Here is a 14469-nt window from a genome sequence, read left to right on the forward strand (position 1 = left end):
CTATGTTCATCTCTTGGAGACAGAATTCGTCTCCTCCTTGAGCAGAAAGATGGCTGCATGGTCCAATGGTGTTTATACTTGCATACTTTTATGTGTGTGTGTGTGTGTGTGTGTGTGTGTGTGTGTGTGTGTGTGTGTGTGTATATATACATTTTGTAAAATAACTGTTTTATTGCATATTTGCAAACCAATGCAAAACTAAGTTGACATAAATCTGTTAATTAAGCTTTTTTCCACTTGCTTTGGTTTTTACTTAGCATGCGAGAAACAGGCTAATCATTTCATTTATTTTTTATGCACTTTCTTTTTTTACAGAATTATTATTTGTTATTTATTTATTTGCAATAATAACAAGGTGCTCTTTAGTTTGGAATGGATTTGTTGTGCCCTCTTGTTTATATATATGATTTAGAACATTATTGCATTTTTTGCATAGATTGAAGTAGAGAACTATGTCAGAACCTCCTAGTAAATTTTGTTACTTTGTTTAGTACACTCATGTCCAGGTTTCGTAAATCCCATAAGCATTTTTTTCTTCAGAATCATGAGAGAATCCTGATCTTTATTCTAAGCAAATAAATCATGATTCTCAGTTTGTCCAGAATCGTACAGCTCTAGTATTACTCTTGCACATACTTGGGGTTGGGGATATGAAGAAACACCTAATCTCAGAAAATGTAGATATTTTCACCACTATCATTTATTTTAGATGGTTTCTCTCATACTGCTTCCATGTTATCTGACTAAGCGGAAACATCTAAACCCCATTCCTTATGATTTTATATCAGCCTCCGTTTAAAGATGGGACTTCATCCATGAAAACTCATCCATGTGCAGTAGTAGCTTGTGGAAGGATATCTAAATTATTATCAGGTTTATCGGTTCTAAAGACCCCTCTTACTGTAGCTTGCTTTCCTGTGTCATGTAACTAGGCTCCTAACAGGTACAGAAAGGTGAGCAGTATCGACTTTCTGACTGCTGATGGTATCTCATAGTCATTAGAGCCATTATCTGCAAGAACTGAAATGGAAAATCTAGAGGTTGAGAAGCCCATTTTCTGGGCAATGAAGATACATTTTGCCACTTGATTGCACTCCTCCAGGGCTGACTTAAAAGGAACAAAACTATCAGCATAAATCTTTGCAGATAAACGATCCAAAAAGCAACTATTGGCATATTCATATGTAAAACTGATATATCGGTTAGGGGTGTAACGATACACTCATCTCACGATACTGAAGGATTGCAGATTCTTTAAACTAAGCCTGAATCAAGAAAAGTTATGATTAAAGTTTTTTGTTGTTATTATTACTGTTAAGACATATGCAAAACAATTCCTTTAAAATTTTGCTAAAAGTACTGTTTTTAAAAGTGCTAAATAATGTACAGAGACCAAAAATTAGACCAGAACAGGGCAATGGTCACACCAAATGGAAATATTAGCTAATAATTCTGCCTATTGAAAATATAGAATAATGTTGTTACATACATATGCTGCTTACACACTGTCACTGATTACATATATTTGAAATATTTAGGGGGCCAAGCAGCGAAGCTGCTAGAACCCTATTATAATTGTACTGATTTTCTTTTTTTTTCCTGCCCTAAAAGTGTCTGAGCATCAGAGACGTAAGTCGTGGAGACGCCAAACTTGGCAGGATGATCCCAAATCCTCCTCACTACTCAGGCGCACAAACGCACACCCATCTGACCCTAGGTGGCGCTGTAATAAACACTTTTACATTTTGGCTAATCTCTGCAGTCGTAAGGGCTAGAATTTAAATTCCTTTTCCTCTGATTCCTTGAGTCAAACCCTACAAAATGTATATCTCTGATATCATTTCCATCTATAATTTTTTTTGTTTTATTTTTATTTTTTTAAAACCTACTTTTTTGAACTCCTTGACTGTTAGTCATGCAGTGTTGGTATACATCATCTACAGACCCTCTTGACAAAAAGTAATTAAAAAAAATGTGATATGTCAAATCGTTCAGAAGATATTAATGATACAATTCCTTATATTTAATGCAATTTGAGTAATTGTTCGATGTCTACTCATTGCAAACATCAAATGTAACCACACTCAGTGCACATAGTCAACAGGAAGTTTAGAAGATGTCAACAATGTTTTGTACAATTCTGCACCTATGGGGCGCTACAACTAAAAAACTGTCATAACTTTGTAGCCGTTTGAGCGATAAAGTTCAAATTAAATATGCATCTTCTTTGGTTCAAATGCTAACATGTTCTTAAAAAATTCAACAAATTAACAAAAATTGCCACTGCCATCCAATCAGATTTCAACACCTTATATCTCGTATTGGGAATGGCCGAGGGTTATGGAAATTACTATACATACCAGGGTGTCAACTCGTTGCTGCATATCAAATTTTGTGACAATTTGCCACACAGTGGCAGTATAATTTAGCTAATGCGTGTTTTTGCTCATAACTCTGGAACCGTATAGGCTGAATCCACCAGTGCCCCACAATAATATGGTCACTTTAATTTCCATTTCCTCAAGAAATATAATCTATAACTTAAGACAATCCTATTTTTGCTAATGTGCTCAAAGCAGGTGAAATGTCACACCAAAATATCTGTCCACAGCATACAACGGATATTTTTTGTATTGTTGTTTTGGTCATCTTGCCATATGGCTGGGCCCCCGACAATAGTCGCTTGTGGCTATATTTTACTCAAACTATATATATATTTAAGTAATTCAATTAATATCATAAATGTGCAAAGACTAGTCAACTAATGGTTTAAACTAATGACCACTAGTCGACTAGGAAAATCTTTGGTCCGGGGCAGCCTTCTAAAATATAATTTTCAAATGGATATTCAATCCCTCGTGCTGAAAATGCGCATATCTCCCACACTTTGTTTTAGATAACACAGTTTCAGGGAATTCATTAAACTTCACCTGTGGCTGCTAGTGTACATTTGTATATTAGAGCTGCTTGTGTGCAATGAAGCGGCTTCCATTTGTATGCTCATGTTGCGTAGACCGTCGCATGTATTGGATGGAATAGTCGCTAAAATAAAATCCAAAATCCAATTTCCACGATGCGCATCGTCACGTTCATGAAACGTGACGTATCGTGCCACTATTACCCCCCCTAATATCGGTCTACCTATGCTTGACAGCCCCTGGTTACCATATGATTTTGTTGGATAAATTAGTCAAGGAACTAAAAATCTAAATATGATTATTGCGTGTTCTACAGGTCAAAGTTTTGTTAGCCAAATTATTCTGTTTGTTTTGGTATATGTTTGAATGTTTATCATTGCATTTAAAGAAAAGCTGATATCAGTACACTTATTCTAATACACTCATAGATTTTGTTGTAGGTTAGTAAATTGGTTGTTCTCAGTAGAAGTCAGCACTCCTGGCTTAAGAATTTGGGCTACAAAACAGATGGAAATCTCATCATCTTATCGTTGTTCATATTGCGTATGTTCCTGTGTCTAATATAGTCTGTAGTTTGAAACTTTGCCCTTGTAGAATGAAGGCAAACAAGCTATCAGATACTTTTTCACTGCACAATTTGTTTTACTGCCGTTATTGGCTGATAATTGGTTTGTCTGACCTTGACAGTACACTTTATTGAACACTGCTCTTACTGTGTAAAACCATGCTATATGTGTGTGTTTGCGATTGGGAAGTTGGGCAATGGTGAGATGCATCTTGGGTTTCACAAGGATGATAGTGTTTCTAGAGGTTGTCATGATGGAGGCAGGGTTACAGAAACAGGATAAGCATATTCTTCTCGGGGAGGATGGAGAATTGTCTTTGTCTGAAGCTCAGCTTCTGTCGAGATCTTCAATCAGCTAGCGCTCCTCTCAAATGCACACAACTCAAACTGAGCAGACTGATCTCACAGTGAAATCAGAAACATTAGGTTGACTTCAACTAAAATCAGTTTGTGCTTGCCAAAATTCGAACCACTGCCCCTAGTGGCCAAAGCGGTAAGTGCTGATGGGTATATGGACATGTGTGAGCTTCATTGTCCTCAGAGGGGCGCCAAAAGTGAGTTGTGAAGCGAGTTGTTTGTTTAGATGTAATACAGTGAAGAGGAATGCATATTTTATAAACTTTACCACCCAACCCAAACCTAAACATAACCATCAGTAGAGTAAAAATGTAATGTAAGAGAGAAAAATGCAACCTCTGAATTGCGCTCATCACTGATTATGTAAACTGGAAAACATCCTGGTTTCAACGTGGGATGTTATGAACCCTACTCTCATGCTGCTGGCGCGACGTGCTTCCAGTCATGATACAGGGGAAGGTTAACACACTGGAGCTAATACAAAAATGTCAGATTGGAGATGGAGCTTGTCAGCGAGTCTGCATAATGTGGCCGATCCTAGGATACTGGAACTCTCGGAAACAATAAGCCGACTCGAAGAGCATGAAAGCACAAATCTGAGCCGTTTTGTTTGTTGAATGTAATTTGATTGTGTTAAGACCGGCCATTACACTCTGATGGTTACATGAATCTCATGCTCAGGAACACTTGACTGATCTTGGTCACTGGAGCAGCTTGGCATCACTCATGTTTTATGCAAGAAACACATTGGAAAAACTCATGCAGGAACCTGAGAGAAGGACTGATAGAGACTCTGTACCTCCTCCTGTAGTGATGCTGAAACATGGAGAGATTTCACATGGATTATTTACGTCTTCATTAGACATTGGCACACTGATGCTGATCCTCCTACAGTCATCACGGCAGATGTATCTCTGAATACAATTAACATTAAATATCATTTAGATAAGATGTCTCGTCTATTTTGATGTCAGATGCCGTAGGGTAAAATATGTAAAATATGACATCATTCCAGATGGACTACCAGGCTCTCGTGCAGCCCTATTAAACATGTTGTGTTATGGATCCTTCACATGTTATTAGTTGCTGTCTAATTACTGCAAATCTAGATAAGGTTCAGCGCAATTAAGGAAACAGGAATTGAAAATGTTTTGTTCTCTCTCTCTCTCTCTCTCTCTCTCTCTGTCTTTTGTTGTTTAATTCTTGTCCACTGTTCCTTAATACTTCTAAGATATAAACTATTAAAAGAATTCTGAGTTTTCTGTTCCTGAATCCTTGAGTTTCATAGTGTGACTTTATCATAGTTACATTAAACCCAAACATTAAAATCTTTGTTTTTAGAGATTCTGCTCTGGATTACATGATAAACACACTCAAATGTGAGATTGTGAACAGTGCTGATGAGTGTGTGTGTGTGTGTTAGCCTCCACTGACTCTCCCTCTTTCTCCATGTGTTTGTGTTGCAGGAGTTGTTGGGTGTGTTTTGCTACAGATGAGGATGACCGCACGGCAGAGTGGGTGCGTCCGTGCCGTTGCCGGGGTTCTACTAAGTGGGTTCATCAGTCATGTCTGCAGCGTTGGGTGGACGAGAAACAGAGAGGCAACAGCACGGCACGCGTCGCCTGTCCGCAGTGCAATGCAGAGTATCTCATCGTGTTCCCCAAACTCGGTATGACATAACTTCAATAAAACTAAAAATGTGTACACATAAGTGCTGCCGAGAAACTTCCAAGTTTACCTAAAAAAAAAATATAAAAAAATCTGTCATAGTTTACTCATTTATATTTTAAAGGGTGTTCAATTTACTGATTTCCATACAATAGCAGTTGGTAGTAACTCACTATAAAGCTTAAAAAAGCACCCTGTCATGAAAGTTGTCCATGTGACTTATGCATAGTATTCCAAGACTTCTGAAGGCATATGATTACTTTGTATGAAGAACAGACTGAAATTGAAGTCGTTATTTACTCGCATGAAATCAAAACATCTATCGGCTCCTGTAAACAGAGCTCAAACAAAGGGTATTTAAGTCCTTTTTTTGTAGAAATTATTTTCCCTGCCCAGTAGGGAGGCGATATGCATGAAGAATGTGAATCATCAAAAACATAAGAAGGAGAAAGTAAAAGTGAAGAAAAATGTACTTCAATATTGATCTCACCCACATCTGGAGTACTTTTTATGTTGCCCTTATGTGGATTCTGGAGCTTCAAAATGTTGGCACCCATTCACTTGCATTGTATTGAGGAAAAGAACTGAGATATTCTTTTAAAAATCTTCATTTGAGTTCAGCAGATGAAAGAATGTCATACACATATGGGATGGTGAGAGGGTGAGTAATGAGTTTTATTTTTTGGGTGAACTATTCCTTTAAGAGAATACTTGATGATGTGCTAAATTGCTGCCTCTGGAGGACGCGCAGTCACTAGGTTTTGTAGCAGACCCCATAATAAACATTTTCACATTCAAATTAAATGGTATGTGCAGTATGTGAACTTGAATTACAGGCATAATTCTGGACATATTTGCCATTCTTTAATTTTCTCGTGTTACTGCTGTTATGTAAATTTATCAGGTTTTACAGTATAACTGCATTAGTTAATCTTCAGGCTGAGCTAATAATCTTCCTTGGACTGCATCTCATGAGAGTCTGTCTGTCGGCCTCTCTCGCTCTGTCTCTTGCCATTGCAATGGGTTTATTCTGGGATACGGTTGTCAGGGTGACCGTGTCCAGCTGTGAAATAAAACCAATCATGTTCCCTGTTGATCTGTTCAAACTTTAAGAGAGAGAGAGAGAAGCAGACAAACGCAGTCAGACAAATAAAGAAATTTAGCATTTTACCGTGCCATTGTGAATGATAAGGGTTTATTCATTGTAACTGAATATACGGCTCCATGTAAAAATTACTTTGTATTTTAGTTGAGTTGTGAGTTGTAATTTAAATTGAATGTGATGATACAGTAAGACTAGGTATCGTGACCAGTACCGCCGGTCCCTATACGCATACTACACAGTCTGCGTAGGGCACCAACTCCCTAGGGGGGCACAATCTTACCTTAGGAGGGCACCAGAAAGTCCACCAGCTGCCCTTACTCGCACGTTATACGTTATTCAAGGACCCGAAACGGAACACCGGAACACAGACTATTGCTTCATGTCACGCAAACCCCTACTGCAACAAGACTAATAATAATAATCTATCTATCTGTATGTCTGTCTGTCTGTCTATCTGGCAAGCAAGCAAGCACGCGCTGATGTAGGGCCATATAGCACGATTGTGTGAGTGATATTGCTTATATACAACAGTTCAATGAACAACTAAATAATTTTTTTTTTTTAATTTTGTAAAAAATGAGTACAGTCCTAAAAACGCATTTGTGCATGGAACTACTTTCTTAAACTGCGGATTAGGACCTGCCGTTGCTGGTTCAAAACAAATGATGCATCCAAGCCTTCGTTAGTAATTCAAAAATGTCACTTCAGAAGTAGTGTCATGGCTTGTGAAAGAGTTGGAGCGTGTGCATGTGAGAGATAGAGAGAGTTTGAGCGTGTGCAATCACCTGTTGCCACACCCAAGCAGAGATGGTGTCAGCTTTCTGAAGGTCAGCTTTCTCAGTGGTAAAATAGCTGTCCAAGCGGGGATATTCCTCTATTTCACGGTAGCTGATGAGCAATACATTCCCTATAGAAACCGCAATGTCCTCCGCCATTTCAAACGGCATGTATCCAATGTGGAAACTCTGGTAAGAGGTAAGCACCTTGAGTTCTGTATCATCAAAATCAGTCTGTTGTGTCTCTCAGATGTGATGAGTCTCAAGCTGATGTTGTTCGTTTAAAGCTATTTCCTAGCTTTAGTAATGTAGTGGTAATACGAGCAGCGGAGCGCTGTTCTATGTAAACAATGAGTAACGGATTCATTTCGCGTCACCAAATGGCTCATATTACACACAAAAATGATCTTTTGCCACCACCTGCTGACTAACACATGTAATGTCAAAAAAAAAAAAAATAGATGTAATAGTTGTAAAAAGAGACACATCAGCTCTTACACTTGCGTTACCGTAGACTTTGTCAGTTGTAATCAGTCTGGCCAATCTCTGTTGACCTCTCTCATCAACAAGGCATTTCCATCCACAGGACTGACCCTCACTGGATGTTTTTTGTTTTTGGCACTATTCTGAGTAAATTCTAGAGCCTGTTGTGTGTGAAAATCCCTGGAGATCAGCAGTTACAGAAATACTCAAACCAGCCCATCTTTTTAAGATCCAAGATGGCGGCGCGGTAGCACGCAGCGGCCACTCCGGATCCACAACGGTGCTATTTTTGTTAAAAAAGCCCGACTTTTGCAACACATGGACATCGGAGCAACCAGTGTTCGTGTCTACCATCGCCAGACACTACTCAAATATAAGAATCATGCAAAAACCAAGCTGCATGATGACCTGCAGGAGGCGCTCACGCGTACTCGGCTTGCTGCGGAGACCAGGCCTCCAGCCCTGGCGTCGCCTGATGCCGGTGGCCGGGAGAGGACGTCGTGAGCGGTGTGCGAGAGCGAAGCCGGAAAGAGGGCGGGGGTCCATGCTAGGCTAAAAACAAACCCTAGCCGGCCGGCTCTCCCGTCTATCCTGCTCTCAAATGTTTGCTCCCTGGACAATAAACTGGACTATATCCGACTCCAGCAGGCTACGCAGCGTGAGTTTAGAGACTGCTGCGTCTTTGTTTTCACGGAGACGTGGCTCAGCGACAGAGTTCCGGATGCCGCCATTCAGCTAGACGGGCTCGCCTCGTTTCGTGCCGACAGAAATACAGCTCTCTGCGGTAAGACTCGCGGTGGTGGCTTGTGTGTTTACATCAACACGGAATGGTGCAAGAACTCTATGTTAGTCTCTAGTTACTGTTCATCGCTGTTGGAGCTTGTGACTGTTAGATGCAGACCTTTTTATCTACCACGGGAATTCACCACTGTTTGCATAACCGGAGTTTACATTCCCCCCAGCGCTAACGCTAAGGAAGCGCTCTGTGAACTGTATGGGGCTATGAGCGAACTGCAGAACGCTCACCCCGACGGACTGTTTATTGTCGCCGGAGATTTCAACCATGCAAATCTCAAGACAGTGCTCCCTAAATTCCATCAGTATGTGGACTTTGCAACGAGAGGGGCGAACGCGCTTGATCTTGTTTACACAAACATCCCAGGCGCGTACCGGGCGGAGCCCCGCCCCCACCTCGGCTACTCAGACCACATCTCTGTTATGTTAATTCCAGCATACAGACCGCTCGTCAGACGCACAAAACCGCTTCAGAAGCAGATGAAAACCTGGCTAGCAGGAGCCATCTCTGCTCTTCAGGACTGTTTTGAGTGTACTGACTGGCACATGTTCAGGGATGCTGCAACATATGGCGATTCTACCAACTTGGAGGAATACACAGCATCAGTGACCAGCTACATCAGCAAGTGCATTGATGATGTCACTTTCTCCAAGACCATCACCACACGCTCCAACCAGAAGCCGTGGATGACTGCGGAGGTGCGCACGCTGCTGAGGTCCCGAGACTCCGCCTTCAGAGCAGGCGATAAGGCAGCCCTAAGAACAGCTAGGGCCAAACTGTCACGGGCAATCAGAGAGGCAAAGCGCGCACACGCCCAGAGAATCCACAGTCACTTCCAGGACAGCGGTGACACGCGGCGCATGTGGCAGGGCATCCAGGCCATCACCAACTACAGGGCAACATCAGTTGCCTGTGACAAAGATGCCTCCCTTCCAGATGCGCTGAACGACTTCTACGCTCGGTTTGAAGTGCAGAACGACGTGATGGCGAGGAAGTCCACCCCTCCTCCCAACGACCAGGTGCTCTGTCTTACCACGGCAGATGTGAGGAAAACTCTACGTAGAGTCAACCCACGGAAGGCTGCTGGACCAGACAACATTCCTGGCAGAGTGCTCAGAGGATGTGCAGACCAGCTAGCAGATGTTCTTACCGACATCTTCAACATCTCTCTGAGCAGCGCCGTTGTTCCAACGTGCTTCAAGGCCACCACCATCATCCCCATGCCAAAGAAGTCTTCAGTGTCCTGCCTCAACGACTACCGTCCCGTCGCACTTACACCCATCATCATGAAGTGCTTCGAGAGGCTCGTCATGAGGCAGATTAAGACCCAGCTGCCCCCTCACTAGACCCACTGCAGTTTGCGTATCGTTCAAACCGTTCAACGGACGATGCCATCACCACAACCCTCCATCTGGCCCTCACCCACCTAGACAATAAGGACTCATACGTTCGAATGCTGTTCATAGATTTCAGCTCAGCATTCAACACAATCATTCCCCAGCACCTGATTGGAAAGCTGAACCTGCTGGGCCTGGACACCTCCCTCTGCAACTGGATCCTGGACTTCCTGACTGGGAGACCTCAGTCAGTCCGGATCGGGAACAGCATCTCCACCACCACCACACTGAGCACTGGGGCCCCCCAGGGCTGTGTGCTCAGTCCACTGCTGTTCACTCTGCTGACTCACGACTGTGCAGCAATGCACAGCTCGAATCACATCATCAAGTTCGCCGATGACACGACCGTGGTGGGTCTCATCAGCAAGAACAACGAGTCAGCATACAGAGAGGAGGTGCAGCGGCTGACGAACTGGTGTAGAGCCAACAACCTGTCCCTGAATGTCGACAAAACAAAAGAGATGGTTGTTGACTTTAGGAGAGCACAAGGTGAACACACTCCGCTGAACATCGACGGCTCCTCTGTGGAGATCGTCAAGAGCACCAAATTTCTTGGTGTTCACCTGGCGGAGAACCTCACCTGGTCCCTCAACACCAGCTCTATCACCAAGAAAGCCCAGCAGCGTCTCTACTTTCTTCGAAGGCTGAGGAAAGCACATCTCCCAACCCCCATCCTCACTACATTCTATAGAGGGACTATTGAGAGCATCCTGAGCAGCTGCATCACTGCCTGGTTTGGGACTTGCACCGTTTCGGACCGCAAAGCCCTGCAGAGGATAGTGAGGACAGCTGAGAAGATCATTGGGGTCTCTCTTCCCTCCATCAAAGACATTTACAAAAAACACTGTATCCGCAAAGCAACCAGCATTGTGGACGACCCCACACACCCCTCACACAAACTCTTTACCCTCCTCCCGTCTGGCAAGAGGTACCGAAGCATTCGGGCCCTCACGGCCAGACTGTGTAACAGCTTCTTCCCGCAAGCCATCAGACTTCTCAATACTCAGAGACTGGTTTGACACACACGTGTCCTGAGTTGCACTTTAATAACTGTCACTTTATAACTGTCTGCTACCTCAATAACTGCTATGTGCATAGAACATTATCTCATAGTATGTTATGTTTACATTTTTAGAAACTGTCATCTTTTTGCACTACTGAGTACTGGTCGGCGCTGCACTGTCTATTGTCCTGTTCATTGTCAGTAATTTGTTGTACTGTCCCGTACTTTTTGCACATGTTTGCACGTGCACTTTATATAGGTAGTTTATATAGGTATTTTATTTCGTTGTGTAGTCTCATGTGGTCCTATGTTGGTCCTTTGTTGTTTTTATGTAGCACCATGGTCCTGGAGGAACGTTGTCTCGTTTTGCTGTGTACTGTACTAACTGTATATGGTTGAAACGACAATAAAAACCACTTGACTTGACTTGACTTGGTACCAACAATCATCCATGCAATTACAGTTGATGTCAGAAGTTTACATACACTTAGGTTGAAGTCATTAAAACTCATTTTTTAACCACTCCACATATTTCATATTTCATTTTTCCAACAATTGTTGACAGACAGATTGTTTCACTTTTAATTGACTTTCACAATTCCAGTGGGTCAGAAGTTTATATAAGTTATCTGTGCCTTTTAAGCAGCTTGGAAAATTCCAGAAAATAATGTCAGTCCTTTAGGCAATTAGCTTTTGATTGGCTAATTGGAGTCAGTTGGAGGTGTGTCTGTGGATGTATTTTAAGGCCTCCCTTCAAACTCAGTGCCTCCTTGCTTGACATCATTGGAAAAGCAAAAGAAATCAGCCGAGACCTCAGAAAAAAAAATTCTGGACATCCACACGTCAGGTTTTTCCTTTGAAGCAATTTCCATATGCCCGAAGGTACCACATTTATCTGTACAAACAATAGTACGCAAGTATAAACACCATGGGACCACGCAGCCATCATACCACTCAGGAATGAGACGCATTCTGTCTCCTAGAGATGAACGTAGTTTAGTGTGAAAAGTGCAAAACAATCCCAGAACAACAGCAAAGGACCTTGTGAAGATGCTGGTGGAAACAGGGAGACAAGTATCTATATCCACAGTAAAACAAGTCCTATATCGACATGAAAGGCTGCTAAGCAAGGAAGAAGCCACTGCTCCAAAACCACAATAAAAACCCAGACTACATTTTGCAAGTGCACATGGGGACAAAGATCTTTTTGGAGAAATGTTCTCTGGTCTAATAAAACTATAATAAACATAACAACAGTCATTATGGCCAAACTGTTTTATTTTAGAGGAAAATGAGTGAGGTTTGCAAGCCGAAGAACACCTTCCCCACCGTGAAGCATGGGGGGTGACAGCATCATGTTGTGGGGGTGCTTTGCTGCAGGAGGGACTGGTGCACTTCACAAAATAGATGGCATCATGAGAAAGGAAAATTATGTGGATATATTGAAGCAACAAGACATATCTCAAGACATCAGCCAGGAAGTTAACGCTTGGTCACAAATGGGTCTTCAAATGGACAATGACCCCAAACATACTTCCAAAGTTGTGGCAAAATGACTTGAGGACAACAAAGACAAGGTATTGGAGTTGCCATCACAAAGCCCTGACCTCAATCCAAGGCGGCCTACAAATCTGACTCTGTAACACCACCAAAATTCCAGCAACTTATTGTGAGAATCTTGTGGAAGGCTCCCCAAAATGTTTGACATAAGTTTAACAATTTAAAGGCAATGCAACCAAATATTAACAAAGTGTATGTAAACTTCTGACCCAGATGGGCTGGTTTGAGTATTTCTGTAACTGCTGATCTCCTGGGATTTTCAAGCATATCTTTCACAGATATCTTCATTAGAGCACAAAAGGAGATGTTAGACAGAATGTGACTTAATCTGTTAGTCCCAAATGTTCTGCCTAACATCTCTTGTGTTACATGGAAGAAAGAAAGTCATACAAGATTGGAACAACATGAGGGTGAATAAGTGATTGCAGAATTGTCATTTATGTGTAAACCATTCCTTGAGCTTGAGTGAGCTCCAGTTTCATTAACAGTAATGCATTAAATCACTCTGAATGGTAAGGTGAAGGTGAACCATTTTTTATTTATTCGTAAGCCATTTGTAAAAGAACACATCCAGCATTACATGGAAAGTTGTCGTAATTTTAAAGTCCAAGTCAGTTAGATATTGCACTGCCTCAGGTGGTGCTTCATGTAGCCTACCACCCAAATACCACTAATAAAGCATCTTATTGGGCACTCATTTACTATGTGATCAGTTGTCTGGACAAGGTGCACCACAGTCACACACTGGGGAATCTGCAGCTCACCACTTATACATGAATGAGGCACACCTTCCTTGGGTGATATGAAACCAGTTCAGCATTACCCACTCACGCCTCAGTTCACAGCCAGGCACTCTCATTGCTGGGTCAGCAACAAGGTGGCCATTTGCTGGCAAGGCAGAAGTCCACTGCTGTATCCAGACTGGTCTCTGAGCGGAGGCTAATATCTGGGATATCTAAAAGTATGTGATACAGTAGGGAGTTCCTGTATCGGCAGCAACCCTGATATTCATGTATGGCTGCTGCTTCACACCTCAGTTTAGTTGGAGCAATATTGGCGAGTACAGCTGAAAATAAAAAGTGTTCTGAAGCCATGATCCATTCGAGAAAGAATGGAATGAATGTGAAAATAAGCTCCGTGAGACATCCTAGACATATCCTGCTGAGGAAGTTATTTATAGGTCGAGAAAGGAAAGCAGGTTGCCTGTCAGTAAATATTGCAAAATCTCCTCCTGATTTCCAGGTTGAGCATTTCCTCATTGTTTTCATGACTGTTTTAAAGAATGTTTCAGAAAGCAGAGGGCAGTGAGTGCAAAGAACTCGTCATCATTTTGAATGAAACCACATGATGTGCAGCACTTGCTCTCAGTATTGAGGCATCTCTCTGTATAGACATTAAACAACTTCCAATCCTGACTAATAATAATGGGTAAACAGTGACCTTTCATGCCATAATAGTACGGTGTGCCCCCTGCTGGACCGGCAGAAACTCGCTCAATCGCAGTCCCTCCTTGATTTCTGGAAGTTTTTCAGAAAAGCAATGATAAGTGCATAGGAAAGAGCTGACGAAAGTGTAGCTTTATAGTAAAAAAGATCTAAATTAATGACTTGCATACAGTACGTTTTTTTTTTTTTTAATTCACCAAAAAGTTTCAAGTCATTTATAAGAAGTAGCATGGTACGTTTTGTAGTTTAGATGCAAAAGAATGGACTCATAAGAGTCATTTGTTTTATAGCAGTGCCACTGATTGCTTACACAGGAAAGACTGTCAAGAGTATTTTATCACAATGTCCTGTCCAAGTCATGAAAATTAATTTGATTCCCGCATACAAAAAAATGGA

The 14469-nt window shown here is 41.8% G+C and overlaps 1 protein-coding gene across 1 annotated transcript in view; it reads left to right on the forward strand.

Annotated features, from left to right (window-relative positions):
* Nucleotides 1–14469, forward strand: part of LOC127618094 (E3 ubiquitin-protein ligase MARCHF5) — a 29672-nt gene that overhangs the window by 10024 nt on the left and 5179 nt on the right. The window contains exon 2 of the mRNA XM_052090340.1: nucleotides 5307–5509. Within this exon, the coding sequence (XP_051946300.1) occupies nucleotides 5307–5509 (203 nt within the window). The remainder of the gene's footprint in view (nucleotides 1–5306; nucleotides 5510–14469) is intronic.

The sequence above is a fragment of the Xyrauchen texanus genome, chromosome 24 (genome assembly GCF_025860055.1).
Source record: "Xyrauchen texanus isolate HMW12.3.18 chromosome 24, RBS_HiC_50CHRs, whole genome shotgun sequence".
NCBI lineage: Eukaryota > Metazoa > Chordata > Actinopteri > Cypriniformes > Catostomidae > Xyrauchen > Xyrauchen texanus.